This window comes from Stenella coeruleoalba (assembly GCF_951394435.1).
Source record: "Stenella coeruleoalba genome assembly, chromosome: 3".
Classification (NCBI taxonomy): Eukaryota; Metazoa; Chordata; class Mammalia; order Artiodactyla; family Delphinidae; genus Stenella; species Stenella coeruleoalba.
Window position 1 is genome coordinate 108731543 of NC_137148.1, and position 22516 is coordinate 108754058.

A 22516-nucleotide genomic window follows, 5' to 3' on the forward strand; every position below is an offset into this window, starting at 1 on the left:
AACTTAAACTGGAAACAACTTCAAATAATGCTTTAATAAACATCAGAATATGCTTACATGATCACTTTTACACAACTGATGCTCTCCAAAATAGTTGTACCTACACTCCACAATCATAAAATAGGGCTTGCTTCACCACTCTTTTACCATAACAATATATCATTCTTTTTAACCTTTGTTAGACAGCTTAGTGAATTATAGACATGACATCTTGATTTGTATTTTTTAATTACTGAGGTTAAGCATCACTCAAAATGTTTAAAGGTCATTTTTTAAATGTTTTCTGTTAAGTTTCTTGTTTATATCCCTTGTGGAGGAAGGTATATAATCACATTAAGCTTCATCTTCCTCATGTGCAAAACTGAGCTAACACTACTTGTCTCACAGGATGACTGAGAGGTCAAATAAGAAAATGGAGTATAATCAGGGATTGATAACTTGGGCTGTACATCAAAATCATGTTGGAGAGCTTCAAAACAAACCAAAACAATCACCTGCCCAAAATCCTAGAAGATTGAGAATTAATTCCAAGTAGGGCAACCTGAAGGCTTTTTAAAGAAATCCACAGCTGATTCTAAGGTACACATCAGCAAATTAGAAAATAAAGGTCATATGTATAACTGATTCACTTTGTTATAAAGCAGAAACTAACACACCATTGTAAAGCAATTACACTCCAATAAAGATGTAAAAAAATAATAATAAATAAATAAATAAAAAATAAAGGTCATTCCTTTTCCGACATGTTACCAAATATGTGTTCTGTTTTTAGATATACACAGAACCTCTACCACTGGATTCAACATTTCTTGGAGTTGGAAATTCTACTAAAAGCAGTCTTCTACTACTTTCACTCCCTAGACTGATTAGAATAGCTGAATAGAAATATTTTCAGTTTTTATGTGCAGCTAAGACTAAGGCCCAAAGTAAACATTCTTATTTACGAAGCACATTATGTAAAAGTGCATTGTGCTTTGGCTGATTATTACAATAAAACCTCATAATTTATCTTTTTCTACATTTCAAAAACATGCATAATCTTATACTACACTATTTCAAGTATATGATAGATGGCATTTATTATGGTTTATTGGGAAATTTCTTCTGAACCAGAATGTATCAATACAAGAGAAAGACATGTTAACACATGGTAATTAAGCAAAAATCAAAAGAAAGCATCTCGGGCTTCCCTGGTGGCGCAGTGGTTGGGGGTCCGCCTGCCAATGCAGGGGATACGGGTTCGTGCCCCGGTCTGGGAGGATCCCGCATGCCGCAGAGAGGCTGGGCCTGTGGGCCATGGCCGCTGGGCCTGCGCGTCCGGAGCCTGTGCTCTGCGACAGGAGAGGCCACAGCAGTGAGAGGCCTGCGTATTGAAAAAAAAAAAAAAAAAAAAAAAAAGAAAGCATCTCCACAGATGGTGCTGGATAAGCTAGATACTTGTATGGAAAATACTGAGCTCACCCCATATGTAAAAATTAACTAAAAATAAGTCATAGACCTAAACATAAAACCTCAAAAACTATAAAATTTATAAAAGAAAACAGGAGAAAATCTTCTTGACCTTAGAGTAGGGCAAAAATTGTTTAGAACACACACAAAAAATATATATATAAAATCTTTAAAATATAATAAACTAAGAAACTTCACCAAATTTAAGGCTTCTGATCTTTGAAAGATACCACTAAAAAACAGATGCAAACCAGAGATTGGAGAAAATAAGCTAACAAAGAATTTTTATCCAGAATACATAAAGAAGTCTTACAACCCATAATAAGTAGTACTTCAATTTTTAAATGGACAAAATAATTGGACATTTTACAAAAGAATACATATGAACAGCCAATAAACACCAAAAAATATGCTCAACATCACCAGGCATAAGGGAAAGGCAAATTCAACTACAGTGAGATGCCACTACACACCCACAAGTGCTGATGATAACTGGAATTATCATACACATTTTTAGTGAGAAAGTAAACTGGTGCAAGTGCTTTGGAAAACAGTTTGGTGATTTCTTATTAAGTATACACTTGCTTACAAACCAGCAATTCCACTCCTAGGTATCTACCCAAGAGAAACAAAAACGTGTTCATACAAAGACTTATACATGAATGTTCATAGCAGGTTTATACATAATAGACCCCACAAGCCAGAATTAATCTAAATATTCATCAACTGGTACATGGATAAACAAATTTTAGTATATTTATATAATCGGATACTGGAATACTATAATGGAATAAAAAGCAATGAGCTACTGAAATAAGCAGTATTTGGATGAATGGATGAATCTCAAAAACATTCTGCTGAGTGAAAGAAACCAGATACAAAAGAGTACATAGGGCAGGATTTCATTTACATGAAATTTTAGAATATGCAAAATTAATCTGTAGTGACAGAAAGCAGATCAGAAATTGTCTGGGGGCAGGGTGAGCAGGGATTGGTTACTGACTACAAAGGGGTACAAGGGAACTTTTGAGGGTTATACAAAGTTCTACATCTTGACTGTAGTGGCTGTTACACAGCTGTATACATTTGTCCAAACTCATAAAGCTATACTGATTTTAAAATGAACCCAGGATTTGTTTTAATCAGGTATGGTAAGACACAGACATGGAAATAACTGCCATGAAGAAAGAAATTTATACTCACAATTCCCTGGAATTAGGAAGAATGCCGGACCACAACAGGCCATATGCGGAAGCACCAGGGTGGGTCAGGAGGCAGAAGGAATGGGAGGAAAATGAGGCAAGAACCTTTATTGTGGTTTTCACAAGAAAGAATGGCAAAGTAAACAAGCTAATCAGGTTTAGGATTGGCTAGTTTGAATAATTTCAGTGGTCTCCATGGTACATAAACTGCCCCTAGTTGGCTGGTACCTGGCCCTGGGGTGATTAGAGCAGGGAAGTAGTGGCCCAGGAGGGTAAGAGCTCAATATAGTAGGTAGGTGGAGGGTACAACCAAAGGAGGATTGGTTGGTTTGCACATGAAAGGCACACTTCTGGAGGAGTCCTTTGCTATCTCTAGGAATTAGCTAGCCCTAGAAGGGGCAGTTGTTCAACTTCCCTCTTATGTAAAAATTATAAATTTACTGTCAGTGAGGTTTTAGCTACATCCCAAGTTTTGTAATATGGCATTTATTACAATTCACTTCTAATTATTTTAAAATTCACTTTTAAAATTCACTTCTAATTATTTTAAAATTCCATTTAGGATTTCTTCTCCTTTGACTCATAAGTTGTTTCCATAACTGTTCTATAAATGTTAGAAAAGAATGTGTTACCTCCAACTTCCAATTGCAGATTTCTGTATGTCCATTAAGTGTTGACTGTGTTTTTAAAATCTTTTTTATTCTTAATAATTTTTTTCTACTTCATCTTCAATAATTAGGACAGGTATGTTAAAACTCACCTACTATAGTAAGTGTATGCATTTCTCCTTGACAATTTCTTCTTACATATTATCAAAACTTCTTGGTAAATTAACCTTTTATTATTGTATTTATCACTAATAATTTTTGTGTCTTAAACTCTATTTTATCTGGTATGACTGGAGCTACACCAGCTTTCTTTTGGTTTTCTAGATATCTTTTTCTACCTTTTTGCTTTCAATCTTTCCGTATTGGTGTACTAGGGTATGTATCTTAAACAGTAGCCTACAGCTGAATTTAATTTTTTTCCAGCCTATCAAATCTTTGTCTTAACTGCATTATTTAGTCTGCCTTCACTTAATACGATCCTTATAATATGCTGGAATTTATTTCCACTAGTACATTATTCTCTTTCTTTGCACTTGTTCTGTGACTTGTTTCTTTTCCTATCCTTTCATACATTTTTTTCTACATTCCATTTCTTCTATTAATTTGGAAGTTACATACTTCAATTTACCATGTAACCTTGAAATTTTAACATGCATACTTCATACTTTATTATCTTCATCCTCAAAAGATAAAAGAACCATAGAATTTTTTTTTTTTTAATTAATGTATTTATTTTTGGCTGCGTTGGGTCTTTGTTGCTGCACACGGGCCCTCTTCACTTGAGGCGAGGCGGGGCTACTCTTCGCTTTGGTGCACGGGCCTCTCATTACAGTGGCTTGTCCTGCTGCAGAGCACGGGCTCCAGGCACGTGGGCTTCCGCAGCTGTGGCACACAGGCTCAGCAGTTGCGGCTCACAGGCTCCAGAGTGCAGGCTCAGCAGTTATGGTGCACGGGCGCAGTTGCTCGGCGGCATGTGCGATCTTCCTGGACCAGGGCTCAAACACATGTTCCCTGCATTGGCAGGCGTATTCCTAACCACTATGCCACCAGGGAAGCCCCCTAGAACCACAGAATGTTTTTGTTTTTTGCTTTTTACATCTTTATTGGAGTATAATTGCTTTACAACGGTGTGTTAGTTTCCGCTTTATAACAAAGTGAATCAGTTATACATATACATATGTTCCCATATCTCTTCCCTCTTGCGTCTCCCTCCCTCTCACCCTCCCTATCCCACTCCTCTAGGTGGTCACAAAGCACCGAGCTGATCTCCCTGTGCTATGCGGCTGCTTCCCACTAGCTATCTATTTTACGTTTGGTAGTGTATATATGTCCATGCCACTCTCTAACTTTGTCACAGCTTACCCTTCCCCCTCCCCATATCCTCAAGTCCATTCTCTAGGTCTGTGTCTTTATTCCCGTCTTACCCCTAGGTTCTTCATGACATTTATTTTTTCTTAAATTCCATATATATGTGTTAGCATACGGTATTTGTCTTTCTCTTTCTGACTTACTTCACTCTGTATGACAGACTCTAGGTCCATCCACCTCATTACAAATAGCTCAATTTCGTTTATTTTTATGGCTGAGTAATATTCCATTGTATACATGTGCCACATCTTCTTTATCCATTCATCCGATGATGGACACTTAGGTTGTTTCCATCTCCTGGCTATTGTAAATAGAGCTGCAGTGAACATTTTGGTACATGACTCTTTTTGAATTATGGTTTTCTCAGGGTATATGCCCAGTAGTGGGATTGCTGGGTCATATGGTAGTTCTATTTGTAGTTTTTTAAGGAACCTCCATACTGTTCTCTATAGTGGCTGTACCAATTTACATTCCCACCAGCAATGCAAGAGTGTTCCCTTTTCTCCACACCCTCTCCAGCATTTATTGTTTCTAGATTTTTTGATGATGGCCATTCTGACTGGTGTCAGATGATATCTCATTGTAGTTTTGATTTGCATTTCTCTAATGATTAATGATGTTGAGCATTCTTTCATGTGTTTGTTGGCAGTCTGTATATCTTCTTTGGAGAAATGTCTATTTAGGTCTTCTGCCCATTTTTGGATTAGGTTGTTTGTTTTTTTGTTATTGAGCTGCATGAGCTGCTTATAAATTTTGGAGATTAATCCTTTGTCAGTTGCTTCATTTGCAAATATTTTCTCCCATTCTGAGCGTTGTCTTTTGGTCTTGTTTATGGCCACAGAATGTTTTAATTCTACTTCATTCTCTCCATCTCAACTACCCTCTAGCATGGTACTATTTTCGAATATTTAAGCTCTGTTTGACATGTCTGTTGTTTTTATACTACCAATATCTGTGTAGATTTACCCACGTGTCTCATTTTATATTGTCCGTTTCTTTTTCCTTACCATTTATTTTTTTTAATTGAAGTACAGTTGATTTACAATGTTGTGCCAATCTCTGCTGTACAGCAAAGTGACTCAGCTTTACACATATATACATTCTTTTTTTAATGTTCTTTTCCATTATGGTTTATCCCAGGAGACTGGATATAGTTCCTTGTGCTATACAGTAGGACCCTGTTGTTTATCTTAACCATTTATTCTTGCACTGCAAACATTTTTCTATTAGTGGAATTCCCTCACCTTTTGTTTCTCACATATATATGTATGTTAGACTCTCAAACAAGTCTCACTATATATCAATTCTAGGTTGATATTTTGTCTCAGCAGCACAAAGCTATGTCAGTGGATTCTTTGGAAAACAGAATGGCAGTTCTTCAAAATTTTACACATACCGTATGATCCAACAATTTCATTCCTAATATATGCCCAAGAGAAATGAAAACACGTTCACACAAAAACTTGTACACAAAAGTTCACAGCAGAATTACTCATAATAGCCAGCCAAAAAGTGGAAACAACCCAAATGTCTACTAACTGATGAACGGACAAATATGATATCCCATACAATGAGATATTATTCATCAATATAAAGGACTGAAGTACTGATACATGCTATAACATGAATGAACTTTAAAAACATATGCTAAGTAAAAGAACCCAGTCACAAAAGACCATATATTGTACGCTTTCATTTATATGTAATGTCCAGAACAGGCAAACCTACAGAGACAGAAAGTAGATTAGTGGTTGTCTAAGGCTGGGGGAATGTGGGTGGTAGTGGGTAGGGTAATTGAGAATTACTGCTAATGGGTACAGGGTTTCTTTTCTGGTGATAAAAATGTTCTAATATTGGGAAGTCCCTGGCAGTCCAGTGGTTGGGACTCCACTCTTCCACTACAGGAGGCCCGGGTTTGATCACTGGTCAGGGAACTAAGATCTCACAAGCCATGCAGCATAGCCAAAAAAAAAAATTCTAATATTGATTGTGGTGATGGCGGCATAACTTTGTGAATAAACTAAAAACAACTGAATTACACACTTTAAGTTTGATCACTGGTCGGGGAACTAAGATCCCACAAGCCATGCGGCACAGCCAAAAAAAAAAAAAAAATTCTAATACTGACTGTGGTGATGGCGGCATAACTTTGTGAATAAACTAAAAACAACTGAATTACACACTTTAAGCGGGTGAATTATAAATTTATAATTTATATAAAGTGTAAATTATATCTAATGAAGCTGTTATATATTTTTTTAAAAATAGCAGACACATTTGCTAGATACAAGCACAAGAAATGAGTGATACAGCCTATATTAACTAGCTTTATTAGAAGCTTCTAAAACTGAAGATCACAGCTACAGTTGTGGTACAAAGAACCACCTCGGCATTCAAACATCAACATCAGTCCTCAAATTTCCAAGGACCATCTATTGTTTACAAAAATTTCACCAGCTCTCCAAGAGATTCTGATGCATACTAAAGTTTGAGAATCACTGAAATAATCTAATAATCAGCATAAATAGAAGCTAAATCCATTAGGTGAACAGTTGATGGGCAACTTTAAAATGGAGGAATCAGGCTCACACCACCTGAACCTGCTGATCAACCTTAGCACCACTTAAAGTGGGACAACCAGAGGTTATGTGCTTCCTGATAAAATGCAGTAAGAAGTACACAGCGCCCCTACGAAGTAGTCTTAGGAAACAATACAAAACAAACAGGAAACAGAAACAAAACAAAACCCTGCACCTAAATCCAATCAAGTCTGAGATCTAACTCCCAATTTAAAGAAAATAAGGTGGAGAGAGGAACAAGGTAAAGGACACAGTGAAGATGAAATCAGATCCAAATCCAAATATGCAATATTCTACAGACAAATTAGAATCCAACTTCAAACTCTAAAAAGACATTTCTGAGACAATCAGGGGAAACTGAACATGGACTGAGTATTAAATATTAAGGAATCACTGTTAATTTTCAGGAATAATAGTAATCGTTTAGAGATTCATACTCAAGTATTCATGAGTGAAATGACAGGATTTTTGGAGTGTACTTTAAAATATTCCAACAACAACAAATAATAGTATTAATATTTAAAATAAGTTGAGGGAAGAGAGAATGAAACAAACAAAAAGAAACAAAATGTTGATAACTGTTAAAGATGGGTACTGTTATAACATTCTCTTTACTTTTTGGTTTGAAGTATTTCATAAGTTTAAAAACTTTTTTAGGAAATCCAGGTTAAGCACTGGTACACTGATACATTCAAATCCCATTCAAATGACAGTAAATGAAGTGTGTGTGTGTGTGTGTGTGTATGTGTGTGTGTGTATACATATATGTACACACACGCACACAAATATATACATATATACGTACATATTTAAGACAAAGACAATATGAGAGGAAAAATTTCAAGCATAAAGAGACCGCAATAAATAATTGAAAGATGAAAAGTAGCAACTCACTTTTCAAAAACATAAGCAGCTACAACCTAAATGTCAATAAATGTCTAGGAGCAACCGAACGATTCATCTCCTCAGAGTCCCTGAGAAGCAAAGGCCTTGGAAACGTAAGGCCCTTTGGAAGGTAGAGGAGAGACAAAGGAACAAAAAGCATATCCTCCACAGGATGTCAAAATGTCCTTCATCTTCTCTCTTAACCCACCCCTTATACATAACAAATATTTATGTTCTTGGGAAACTTGTCAGAGTTGCACCAGCCTCAGGGCGTCTCCAGATTGAAAGGCCCATCAAGTATAAACCAATGAATTTTTTTAAAAAAACAAAGGTACAGGTTCATCACTGTGAAATTTCAGAACAAAATAGAGAAAACAGAAAATTCCAAAAGCTTCCTGGGGGCTGAGAGTTATAGCTCCAGCCTTTTCAGTATCAATATTGGAAGACAGAAGACAAGGGAGCAATACCTTCAAATTTCTGAATTAAAATGATTCTCAGCATAGAACTGTGCATCTACTAGATTGCCAACCAAACACAAAAATAGAATAAACACTTTTTCACACGTGCGAAGTCTCAAAAAATTTATCTCTAACAATCATTCTCAGGAAGCTCCAAGAGGGATAGGCAGCACCAAAACAAGGGAACAATCCAAAAACGAAGAAGTCATGAAAGCCAGTCTACAGGAGATCCTAACTTTTAAAGGTCAAAGGAATTTCCAGGAGTAAGGCAAAGGAAGGCTCATCATGTTGCTGTGGAGCAGACCTACAGGGCAAGAAGTACAAACTAGAGCCAGAGAAGGGCAGATGGTTCCAAGATGGACATATCCAGGAGGAAAAAGTGTTTATTATCAACTATCTAGGGACCTCCCTTGTGGTCCAGTGGTTAAGACTCCACTATCCCAGTGCAGGGGGCCCAGGTTCGACCACTGGTCAGGGAAGTCGATCCCACATGCTGCAACTAAGAGTCCACATGCCGCAACTTAGAATCCTGCATGCCACAACTGAAGATCCCCAAAGACCCCACAGACCACAACTAAGACCTGGCACAGTCAAACAAAGAAATAAATATTTTTTAAAAAGTCAATTATCGACTAGGTTTAACTAAGAGAGAGAAATTGTTTTGACAGGTATTTTATGGAGCTGTAATACTTAGCTAAAGATTTCAAAGAAAACAGGGCAAACAAAAAAAGAAAAAGAAAAAAAGGCAATTAACTCCAAGAGATAAGTAAAAAAAAGAACAATAAAACATAAAATATATTTAGCTCAGCAGTAAACATTTATAATACAATAATATAGTTAACCTTGATTATCTAAACTAACCAAAAATTGTAATATTGGAAGAATGAAGAAGAAAGGGAAGGGTATGCATGAGTGTGTGTATATGTGTGCATGTTTAAGACCTAAATCTTTACCAATACAAGAAATTAATGTCTAAGATGAATAAATTTTTTATAAAACAGTCTATTCATATTATTTATAAATATAAAAGCAAATACTTAAGCAAACATCAAACAATTAAAAAAGCAGTTGCATCTAGGTTCAGGACTGGGTTGGAGGAACTTACTCTAAGTAAATTCCTGCCATAATGTTGTTGGGCTGGGGGCAAAAAATTCAACACATAAATTTAGAGTCAGATTCACATGTAAAAAGCTTGTCTATGGGCTTCCCTGGTGGCGCAGTGGTAGAGAGTCCGCCTGCCGATGCAGGGGATGTGGGTTCGTGCCCCGGTCCGGGAAGATACCACATGCCGCGGAGCGGCTGGGCCCGTGAGCCAGCCAGTCAGAAGTTCCATGGGTCCAGGAGCCACTTATGTCACAGCGGGTGCATTAACATGGGGTTTTACTGTCTAATGTTTAAACTACGTTCAGGTATTTCTTTGATTATTCACAAATAATATTTATTATATTTCTGCATTCAATAAATGTATAGTATATATGTTTTATATTCTAAAGTAATTAGGAATTAATAGAAATTAATATAAAACTTAATACAAAATCCCTATTTGTGGGAATCATATCACTACTCGATTTCATTCACCTTCTCATTAACATCACAATCTGTAGTTTCTTGATATAAACGGAAAACTTTAAAAATTATATAACAGACCACAACAGGGTGGGAAAGCAGGCCAAAAAGCTGCAAAGAGCCTGACAGCTGCATCCTACAAATGGGATCATAACAGTATAAACTGAAACCCACATGCCCTTGAAACCAACTCTGCCACTCTATTAGGATTACACTAGGGTGTAATCTCCCTGGGGTGACTTGGGATAAAATGCCATTGTGTCAAGGGATACTATATACTGGGCAACGTGAGTACAAGGAAGCAGATCCCTAGAGCTCTGGCTGTGTCCCCAAAGAGCCAGGTTAAATTGTTGCTCCACTTCCCCATAAGGTCTGCTTAACAATCAGAAGGTCTAAGGACCTAGTATGCTCAAATAGAAAAGAAATTCCATGGTACCTCAAAACCTCTTGTGTTCTTGAAATAAACTCCCACTACCAAAAAGAATACATTACTCAATGGATAAAAGAATGAGTTCATTTACTCATTCTTTTATCCATTCAGCATATACTGAGTACGTCAGAGAAGACTCTGTGTACACACACATATACACACACACATTCTGAACGTGAAAAATGGTAGGAAGGGGAAGTATGAGGTGTTACAAGAGATATAAATAGAGAATCTAACCTATTTCTGGAAAATCAGACCATTCTCGCTATCTTAAAAAGATCAAAATAACAATGGAATTTTCCTTTAAATTGGTAAACACTGATGTCAAAGAAAAATGTGCTCAAAGTACAGAGAAATAACTACTTTAGACAAATAACCCAAGACAGAAACATCCTTGGTTAAAGGAATTAAAATTTTTTCAATCAGTGACTATTTTTATTCATTCATCAAATATTTACTGAATGCCTTCTGTGAGTCAAACACCAGGAATACAGCACTAAACAAGTTAGACCATGGTTGTGCCCTATGGAACCTACAGTCTAGTGAAGTATATAGGTCCATAAAGAAGCAATTACAACCCAAGAAAATAACTGCCTTGATGCGAAAACATGGTTTCTATTGTAGCCTTAAGAGAGATGTGTTGTAGCCATGTAATTTCAAGCAGTGTGCAAACATGAACCAGAATATTCTCAAGAAACATCAAGTAATCTGATTCAGAGCCCACAGCTAGAGGAAAAATTAGAAGGAAGACTGGAAAGAATAAACTGAAGGATGAGGGAGTGTGGGAAAGAATTTTAACATTTGAGAGACTACCATGCCATTTAATCCTCAAAACAACTCTAAGATGGTAGGTACAACGGACAATCTCTTCAGCATCCTCTCCCCCACTGTGACATGCATACACCACAGCACCTTTAATGATGACATGATACTGCTTCCCAAGGTTATATATACAGGAACCACTGGGGCAGGGATCTGAACCCAGGTCCATTACAGTAAGCTACAACTCTAAAGGAGGCTGACATGAAAAGCTGAAGAGCTTGGACTTCGTTTAAAAAAAGGATCTGGAACTCAAATGTCTGAATTTATATCTTAATTATATCACTTACTAAATGTGTGACCTGGGACAAGGTCCTTAACTTCTCTGTGCCTCTATTCTCTCATCTATAAAACAGGGATAATCAGACCTACTTTATAATAAAGCTATTGTGAGAATTAAATGAATTAATATGTGTAGAGCACTTAGAGCAGTGCTTGGCACAGAGCAATCCTCTATTAAGCAACAGGGAGTCAAAGGAGATTTCTGAGTGAATTGACCAGAATTATGGTTTAAGAAAGTCAATTTAGCAGGATAGTATAGAGGGGAACACACACGAAGTGGGAAAGTTATGGCAAATTTTTACGAAAAGCATTAAAGGTCTAAGTGAGATGATGGCAGTGGAAAATGAAAAAGAACTAAGATGTTGCAGAATTTGAATCAACAGGACTTAACAAATGACCAAATGAGGCAATTAGAGGAAAGAGTAAAAGATGATTCTCTTTCAACTTGGTAGACTAAGAGAATGGTAGTGCCAGGAACAGAAGTAAGATTGTGTAAGACTAGCTTAGAACTCCTTTTAATAAGGAAGATTCTACACGGGGAGGGGGAAGGATAAGCTGGGACAAAGTGAAAGAGTGGTAGTGTATATATCGACATATATACACTACCAAATGTAAAATAGCTAGCTAGTGGGAAGCAGTCGCATAGCATAGCACAGGGAGATCAGCTCAGTGCTTTGTGACCAAATGGAAGGGTTGGATAGGAAGGGTGGAAGGGAGGGAGACGCAAGAGGGAAGAGATGTGGGGATATATGTATATGTATAACTAATTCACTTCGTTATAAAGCTGAAACTAACACACCATTGTAAAGCAATTATACTCCAATAAAAATGTTAAAAAAATAAAAATTAATCAAAAAAAATAAAGAAGATTGTTATGTTTTACATGGGGGAGTTTTTTTTAAACAAGTCTCTCCTAAAAGATAACTTAAACTCATCAAGATTTAAGACAATAGTTATTATATTAGTAAGAAATGAGGTCCAAGTTTTATAAGTTGAATATTAAAGCTGCATTTTTTACTAAGCTATTTTCTTTCAATAAACATGGTTCCAAAAAACAAATCTAATACCACTACTTAGAGATGGAAAAGCAAATCAAATTAACAATAAAAAGCTGGGACAAAGTGAGAGAGTGGCATGGACATATATACACTACCAAATGTAAAATAGATAGCTAGTGGGAAGCAGCCACATAGCACAGGGAGATCAGCTCGGTGCTTTGTGACCACCTAGATGGGTGGGATAGGGAGGATGGGACGGAGAAGCAAGAGGGAGGAGATATGGGGATATATGTATATGTATAGCTGATTCACTTGGTTATAAAGCAGAAACTAACACACCATTGTAAAGCAATTATACTCCAATAAAGATGTTTTTAAAAAAAAAAATTTGTATTTCTTATTGCAAAATTAGACTCTTAGAACCAAATATTGATTTCATTAACATGAAATTAACTTAAAATTCTCAGCTTCTCACTTTAATAAGATACGCTCTCACAGGAGTCTCTGTAAAGAATATTATAACTTCTATCTCTAATATAAGATTAAAAGGTACAGTTTACGAAGGGTTTTTTTTTTTTAATTTAAAAAAACTTGTGGGCTTCCCTGGTGGCGCAGTGGTTGAGAGTCTGCCTGCCGATGCAGGGGACACGGGTTCGTGCCCCGGTCCAGGAAGATCCCACATGCCGCGGAGCGGCTAGGTCCGTGAGCCATGGCCGCTGAGCCTGCACGTCCGAAGCCTGTGCTCCGCAACGGGAGAGGCCACAACAGTGAGAGGCCCGCGTACCGCAAAAAAAAAAAAAAAACAACAGGGCTTCCCTGGTGGCGCAGTGGTTGACAGTCTGCCTGCCGATGCAGGGGACACGGCTTCGTGCCCCGGTCCGGGAGGATCCCACATGGCGCGGAGGGGCTGGGCCCGTGAGCCATGGCCGCTGAGCCTGCGCGTCCGGAGCCTGTGCTCCGCAACGGGAGAGGCCACAACAGTGAGAGGCCCGCGTACTGCAAAAAAAAAAAAAAAAAAAAAAAAACAAAAAAACAACAACTTGTGAATGAACAAATGTTTAAAAATCACATTAAATAAAAACTTCTTAACTATGATTCTTACAAACATTGATAATATTGAGATGCTAGCCTTTAAAAACTTCAGAAGCTCAAAATGTGACATAAAATCAGAATACTGAAAGTGAAAAGATAACGCAGCACTACAGATTGCTTCCCCTACAGAAATAGAAAGCTTTAGCAGTGAAGCCATTTCCTCCCTTTTCATTTAATACACATCTCACTCTTTCCCCCAAACATGCCCCCTCAAAAAAAAAAAAAAAACCATTAAGATCACCAGTTATCTCCAACTTGACAACTCCAACTATACTTTTCTGTTTTTGATCTCATAAGACCTGTCAGCAACCAGCATACAAAACAATTTATCACTCCATCATTTTTTAAACACTTCCCTTTCTGAGCTTTCCTAACGCCACACACCACTGGCCTTCCCCCAATCTCTCTGGCCATTCTTTCTTTGTAGACTTTCCTCCCCCACATCTGTACATTTTAGATTTCCTCAGTACAAAACCTGTTCTTTCCAATTCTCTACCTACATACACCCTTTTCCTAGATTATCTCACCCATTCCCTTAGTTTTAATATTGACCATTGACCCTAAGCCCAAGTTCATTATCTCCAGGCCCACGCTCTACTGTGAACTCCAGATTTACTTTATTAAACTGACAAATAAATATCTCATTAGTAATTAACACTAGACCAAATGTCCAAAACAGAACTTCTGACTCTTTCTGCCCTTAAAATTATTTAATATATTCATTCTACAAATATTTACTGAGCACAAGCTCAGGCACTGTGCTGTATACACTGACTCACAATGTGAACTTGAGGGAGAGAGATGATAAGTTGTAAAAAGAACTATGAAGGATATAAACAGTGTGCTCTGACAGAGAATAGGGGAGAGAGCTGCTACTTTTGATGAGGTGTTCAAGATGGGCCTCCACAGTATCATGGTCTCTCCTTCGAAAACGGTGTCTACCTAGCTGCTCCAGACAGAAACCTAGGCATTTGTTCCCCACAAACAACCCATCATGTGGCTTACAAGGTTCTAACTCCAAAATACACCTTGAAGTTGAAGAGGGCTCTCAAGCAAGCAAAGAGAGGTGTGGACAAGTAATGACAGCTGTGATAGATGTCACAGCAGGAAATACAGAAACCTATGGAAGAAAATTACAGTGAAACCAAACTCAGGGAGAAATCAGAAATGGCTTCCTGGAGAAAGAATAATTAGGATAAGCCCAGATGATCAGTACAAAAAGCTAAACAAAAAGGTATATAAAACTATGCCAAAAACAAAGAACAGCACAGCATGGCACATCCCAAAACCTAAAAAAAATCCAAGGTGTTAAAATCATAGAAAAGGAAGGTGATTAGATTAAGACAAGTCCAGAAGAAACCAACAAGTTATCAAAGATTAATGAGATCAGATCATGTCAAAGGGCACAGAAGTCAACTTGAAAAGTCTTCCACTGGCTAAATACGGGACAATTTGACAGTAATGGATTAAAACACATTAAAATCCAAGAGGTGATGGTAGTACTAAAAAATGATAATTAAAATGAAAACCTTCATTGAACTCATCATAAATTATTCTCAAAAGTGATAAACTTTGATGCTGACTTTCCTGTAGCAAATAACCAAATAAGTAGTAAGAGAAAGTTCTTCCAGGAAATAAATGCAGAAAGAATTAAAGAATCAGAATATTACCATTTGCATCCCCTAACAAGATAATGGATTCAGGCAATAATCAACAAAAGACGCTAAAACCATTAGTGAAGGGTGAAGTTTATAATGGAAGAATAAAGCTGATACCACCTGAAACCACTAATCAATCTTAGCAGCACTAAAAAATGGGACAACCAGACATTACGTATGGATACGAAGTACACTGCAAAATCTTTGGAATATATTAATTAAAAAAAAAAAACTGGGGCTTCCCTGGTGGCGCAGTGGTTGAGAGTCCGCCTGCCAATGCAGGGGACACGGGTTCGTGCCCCGGTCCGGGAGGATCCCACGTGCCGCGGAGCGGCTGGGCCCGTGGGCCATGGCCGCTGGGCCTGCGCGTCCGGAGCCTGTGCTCCGCACCGGGAGGGGCCCCAGCGGTGAGAGGCCCGCGTACCGCAAAAAAAAAGGAAAAAAAAAAAAAACTGAACCTGAATCTAGTAAAGTATCTAACCACCAGTTTTCAGGAAAGAGAGAATAAGTTATAGCAGTGGTTCTCAAACTTGAGCATTCAGAATCACCTGGAGGGTCTTGTTAAAACAGAGATTGCTGGGAACCAGTGAATTAAAGGAAACCATTAGAGAGCAAACAGGCAAATAGACAATGTGGGAAATTTCATAGGAAAAATACCCAGTTTAAAAACAACAAATGCTATTTTTAAAAGAGCGGGGGGAGGCCGTTGTGGAATAAAAATTACTTAAGACACATAACGGCAAATTCAATATGCAGACTGATTCAAACAAACCTACTGTAAAAAGACATCCTGAGACAACTGAGAAAATTTTAATATAGACTAGTAGATAATATTAATAGATGTGTATATATATATATATTTTTTTTTTTTTTTTTTTGGCTGCATTGGGTCTTTGTTGCTGCGTACAGGCTTTCTCTAGTTGCATCGAGCCGGGGCTATTTTTTGTAGTGGTGTGCGGGCTTCTCATTGTGGTGGCTTCTCTTGTTGCAGAGCACGGGCTCCAGGCACGTGGGCTTCAGTAGTTGTGGTACGCGGGCTCAGTAATTGTGACTCGCAGGCTCTAGAGCGCAGGCTCAGTAGTTGTGGCACACGGGCTTAGTTGCTCCACGGCACGTGGGATCTTCCCGGACCAGGGATGGAACCCGTGTCCCCTGCATTGGCAGGCGGATTCTTAACCACTGCACCACCAGGGAAGTCCCTAGATATATAATATTAATAGATAATATAAGGGATAATAATAGATTAATGGCTATGTTAAAAAATGACCTTATTAAAAAAAATTAAAAGGTCAAGACTAGAGACTTCACAGAAGCTACACCACCACAGGCTATGTTAAGGAGTTTGGTCCTAAACTGTCCTAAACTGAATGGTTTTATACATAAGCATGAGATCATCACAGCAAAAACAACTTCTGGTTGTGAAAGCCATGCACTAAAGCACTGCATTAACTGCTCAACATGATTTATCTCTTTGAATCCTTAAAATACCTCTGTGTTGTGGAGATTTTAAATTCTATACCATTTTGCCTGCTGACCATGATCAGAATTAGCATTTTTTTTAAAGAATGAAGTATTGAGAATAGTTTGGAGAAAGGCAAGAGTGATGACAGAAAGACCAGTTAAGAGGTTGTTAACTGATACAGACAAAAAGAGCAAACGTTCATGTATTAGGAATAAAATAAAAATACAGAAACTGTTTTTTGAACAAAACATGAATTATGTCCTACAGATATATAACTCTAAAACAATCTTCTTCGTCAAATTAGGCTTCTTTCAAGAACTTTTTTTTGAGACTTAGCTTATTTATTAACACAACGCAGTTTAGTGTACCTTCACTAATATACCTCATGACAACCCTGCACAGTTGCCATTATTAACATCATTTTTAGATGAAGAGAATTTTATTTTTAAAGCAATCATTTTATATGTACTGCAGTTATTAGACTTACACTTAAATCTTACTTCCCCTGGAAAGTGGCCTGATGGAGAAAACATAAAGCAGTATCTTCCCTGTCTTTCCCAAATTCTTTAGAAGATTAAAACAAATTACTGTTTTAGTTCTATATATGATTAAAATAATATTCTCCCTGTGATACCCTACATACTTACCTCCAGCTCAAGAACCTTAGATAGGACAAAGCACCAGAAACCTATAAGGTAAGGGAGTTCAGACTGAATGGAAAGGGGTAATCCCTGACCATCTTTTTCAGTGGAGTGACCATGAAAAACAATACTGAAAAGCTCCTAAGACTTCTCTATTTCAGGTCTTTCCTACCCAAGAGCCCTATTATGGCTTATGACTATTGAGCCTCCTATATTGTTTACTCTAGGAACTGACTCTTACAGGCTGAGCTATAGTTAGTTGCCAATGGCTGTGTCCAAGCCTTATTTAACAACTTACACTGACTAAAACAAACAAAACCAAAAAAGTATTCTAGAATGAAAATCATGGTATACTGGAATAAAAACTAAATTTTAGTCTACTCAAAAACAGGAGTTACATAAAAAGATGCGAAACACCGTTTATTATTTGGAAAATGCAAATTAAAACCACACAAGATACCACTATACCCATTAGTATGGGAAAAGAATCTAAAAAAGAGTGGATATCTGTATTAATATATGTATAACAGATTCACTTTGCTGTATACCTGAAACTAACACAACATTGTAAGTCAACTATACTTCAATTTAAAATTTTTTAAATAAATAAATAATAAAAATAAATTTTTAAAGAGACTCCAATATGGTTAACATAGTATATTTTATGTTAGGTGTTTTTTACAACACAAAAAATTTTTTTAATTTAAAAAAATCAGACTAACAATATCTGGATTTGGAGAGAATCTGGAGCAACTGTAACCTCATACACTACTAGTGGGAATACAAATGGTACAAATACTTTAGAAAAGTTTGGCAATTTTTTTAAAAAGTTAAGCATACACTTAGCATATGACCCAGCAATCCCACTCCAAGAGAAATGAAAATGTATTTCCGCATAAAGATTTGTTCACAAATGTTCACAGCAGCATTGTTATTACAGCCCAAATCTGAAAACAACCCAAAAGTCTGCCAACCAGTGAATGGATAAACTGTGGTATACCTATACAATGGAACACTATTCAGCAAAAAATGGAACGAACTACAGATAAATGCAACAACATGGATGAATCTCAAAATCATCACTCTGAGTTAAAATAGCCAGACACAAAAGACTATAAACAGTATGATTACATTTATATGAAATTCCAGAAACGTCAAAACCTCTGTCATTAGACAAAAGCAAGTCAGTGATTGCCCTGGGTGAGAAGGCATTAAGAAATGATAGCAAAGGGGCATGAGGGAATTTTTTGGATGATAGTGTTCTAAAACTTCATTGGGGTGGTGGGTACACAACTGTATACATGTAACAAAATTCATATAACTATAGACTTCAAATGGCTCGATTTTATTGTATGTAAATTATAGCTCAATGAAGGTGTTAAAAAAAAAAAGATTGGGTTGATTAAATTTGCAAGTTACTAAGTGTGTGACATTACCCAGTTTTCATTTCCTCACATGTACACTTCTACGCATTTTTCCGTATTGTACTGCAGTTTTTGTGCTTACACATAATTCTTACACATAAAAAGGATCATGTAGTTATCTATACTGCTACTTGCCCTATCTCACAAGACTGTTGTGAAACATCACATGAGATAACTGATGAGAAAGTGCTTTGGCAACTCTAAAGTAGTATTACACAAACATATAGTAGAGTTTACATTTTAAAAAAATAAACTTTTTTTCACAAGAATAACTTGAGATGCTTGGAAACTTGGGTACCCCAAAGTAAATCTTTACCCAGAAATAGAAAACCTACTCAAATGTCACCTTTTTAATATCCCTCCTGAACTTGCTTTCTACTAACCCTTGATTTACTGTATGGCTCAATGTAGTACTATCTATACTGCACTTTCATTTTTCAAAAGAAAAACACTAAAGAAATCTTTAAAGTCATTAGATAAGCATGGCAAGACATTTATTTCCCAGTAGAAAAGACCAAAAGCTAGATAACTTTTACTAAGTACTGTTCCAAGATGTTCACCACTGAGATTTTTCTTCCTCTAAAAGTCAAATTTCTTTCCATTTAATACTTCAATTCCACAAGTTACTGAGTGTTTAGTAATGGGACCTGCATTAGCAAGAGAGAGTGAATAATTTTAAGATTATCAAAACCTTTTCAACCAGTGTGGTACACTCATTTCAGACTCTGGCTACTGCAAAATTTAACAGATACTCATCTCTTCCTACTACTACTGTACAACTGGGCTCTATGCTATCCTACCAGGTTTGAGTGATATTTGACATTTAGCCTAGTTACATTTACAAGTTTCCACACGGCAACAAGTATGAAGGCTGTTTGAAAGACATAATCTCTTCTTCAAATGCAGTTTCGAAACTAAATTTTACCTAGAATTCAGGTTTATATTCTATTGTCTTACAATTTTTTAAAGTTTTTCTATCAGCAACAGGTACTGTAACCAAAAATTAACAAAGCCTGTAATACCACAAAATATGATGCTACCGTTCTCAATTTTTAAAAACTCGTTTTTAGTAACAGTTCCAAGGGGGTGGTCAATTTTACGGCCATGCTTCATTTGATTCAGCGCAGCTTCATTCTGGTCAGTAAAAACCACAAACTCTTAGGTTTCACATTTCTCCTTCGGCAACATTAAAGCCACTGGGTCCGGTATCTGCAGACCTCCAACTTAGGTTTACAAGAAATCTGAAATAACAGCAGCTTGCCTACACGCTCCTCCGGCGTTCTCTACTCCGAAGGTTGGCCAAAACGTGCGGCTCTCTCCACAAGAGCAACCAAGCTGGAATGGAGCACCCGGAGGACGACTGGCCGCGGGGAGGAGGGGAGAACTTTTCGGCCCGGAGGACGGCGGTAGAGGTCCAATCCAGCCCGCGCCCAACTCTACGCGTCGCCAGGAAGGCGTGTGGACCCTAAGCTCAGGCCGCGATGCTGGGTCCGGAGGGGCAGAGTAGCGCGTGGCTGCCGAGCAGGACGTAAACAAACAGCCCCGGACGAGGGGGAAGGGGCAACCGTGGGAGAGGGGGGTAGGCGAGAGAGGACCTCGCTCGAACCGTCCAGCGCAGGTCTGCAGCTGCCCGGCCCCTCCCGACCGCGGCCCTGATCCCGGTCCCGGGGCGACGCTGCCGCTCAAGCGTAAGCACCGAAAGCCCCAGCGCCTTTGGAAGCCAAAGCCCACTAGGCCATCGGCTCCGCGCCCCTCGCTGCTCGCCCCTCGCCCTGCAGCGACCTACCTGAACGCGCAATCCGGGTCCCTCGCGTCCCGACCGGGTGCGCCCAGACCGCTCCTCTTGCTGAAGAGCTTCTGGAACAGCGTAGGGGCCATGATGGCCACGGCCAGGCCGGGGTCGCTCCACAGGGCACTCGCCAGGCCCCCGCTCTTAGAGCTGCCCCGCCACCCCCATAGGCGCCTCAGTCATATGACAGAAATTAGTCACTTCAAACGGCCACGGCGCGCGGGGCGGGGCGCGAGGCAAGGCCGGCGTCCATTGGCTGGCGGTGAGCCGCATCACGTGGTGGCGCGCGGAGCAGGGTGCAAGGCGGGGCCGTGGGGCGGAGCTGGCGCCCATAGGCTGGCCAGTGGATGTCCTCACGTGGCAGCTCACGGGGCGGGGCATGCGCGGAGGGGAGGGGCGGGAAACTGGGGTGGCTGGGGACGTGAAAAAGGAACATGCAGCGGTCCCGGTCCTTCTCCGTGACGCTGTTAGTTGCTACCTGAGTCTACAGCAGGGTGCCGCGGGGACGACGCCAGGGACTTTGGAGTGTAGAAGCCTTCCGCTTCCCGCATCCACGACTAAGAGAGAAGTTCAGGACCCCACTGGCAGTCGCCCTTCCCCCGCCGTCCTCCCCTCAGTCTCTGCGGCTTCGCGCCTCCGTCCGCGCCTGGCGGAGTCCGGCGGCCCCCGGAGCAGGCCAGGTGCGCGAGCGTACCCGTGGGGCCGCGGCACATGCTGGACTTTAAGCCCGGGACCACAGGCCCGCTCACGCTGGGCCGCGAGAGGTTTGGGCTCAGAGCTTAACTGAGCGGGGCTGGCTCACGGGTCTGGTGGAGGATCTGCCAAGACGCTCCCCGCAGCCATGCCTCCCGGCAGAGATGGCCTCGGCCAGGCACTGAGGGCAGCGGCCCTCGGTGTTTACCACTTGCGCCTCGAACCCTGACACACCGGGAATTAGCCCCTTGGAAGAGCTAGCCATAGGAGGCTCAGGATTTACACTCAATGTCTAGGTATGGAGAGAGAGAGAGGAACTGTGAAACTGTGAACAAATGAGTTTAATAGGCGGAAAACCCTTTCCAAAGAAAAACATTGCTCATTAATGACCGTACAGTCTACTTAAACCCAGGGAACCAAAATTTATCAGGGTTTGGATCAAATTGGTCTTACAGATCTTCAGTTCCCCTACTCATTCCCCTACTGCCCCTCCAGCAGGAGGAATTTTGTACCATGGGACGCAATTCTCTGACAGATATGAATGTCTGGAAATTACTGGTATGTGGTTTGGAAGGTTAGATTAAAATACTTTTTTGAGAATTTCACTTAATAAGGCATACAAATCAAATTGTCTCTAAGTGGCTGCCAGCTCCCACTGATTTGCAGCTAGAGTTTATGCTATGAAATAAGTGGCCTTATATAGAAAAAAGAAAAGTAATAGCCAGAGTATGTATCTCGGAGAATTTCAGTGGCCATGTAACAACGTGTTGTTCAGTTTCAATGTTACAAGAATTTTTAAAGCACTATTTATAGGTGATTAAGAAATTAATTTATTCCTTCCACAATGTCTAAGTGTCCCTGGTCTAGGCACTGGGAATCCAAAATTTAAAAGATAGGGCTAACTTTCTATATGAGGAAACAGTAAATAAGTAAAAAAGGTAATTTGAAATTACCAGTGTTGTGAATGAGAAACAATGAAGTGAGTGGGGGAGGTCTCTCTGAGGAGGTGACATTTGAGGTGCTCAGGTTAAGAGTCATTCAGAGTTGCTCCGTACATTGCCCAAGCTCCAGAATTACTGAGCAATACAAGGTCAAAATAGCAAGACTGTATCC

General features: G+C 39.1%; 1 protein-coding gene across 3 annotated transcripts in view; it reads right to left on the bottom strand.

The window, feature by feature from the left end:
* The window catches only part of FNIP1 (folliculin interacting protein 1), a 134251-nt gene extending 112201 nt beyond the window's left edge, over positions 1-22050 (bottom strand). For 2 of the 3 annotated variants that reach the window (XM_079917431.1, XM_079917429.1), the window contains exon 1: positions 20708-22048. In XM_079917431.1, the coding sequence (XP_079773557.1) occupies positions 20708-20799 (92 nt within the window). In that variant the 5' untranslated portion in view covers positions 20800-22048. Of the gene's footprint in view, positions 1-20707 lie in introns of all 3 variants that reach the window. The other variant, XM_079917430.1, reaches the window with a different exon arrangement.
* Between the last annotated feature and the right edge of the window lie 466 nt (positions 22051-22516).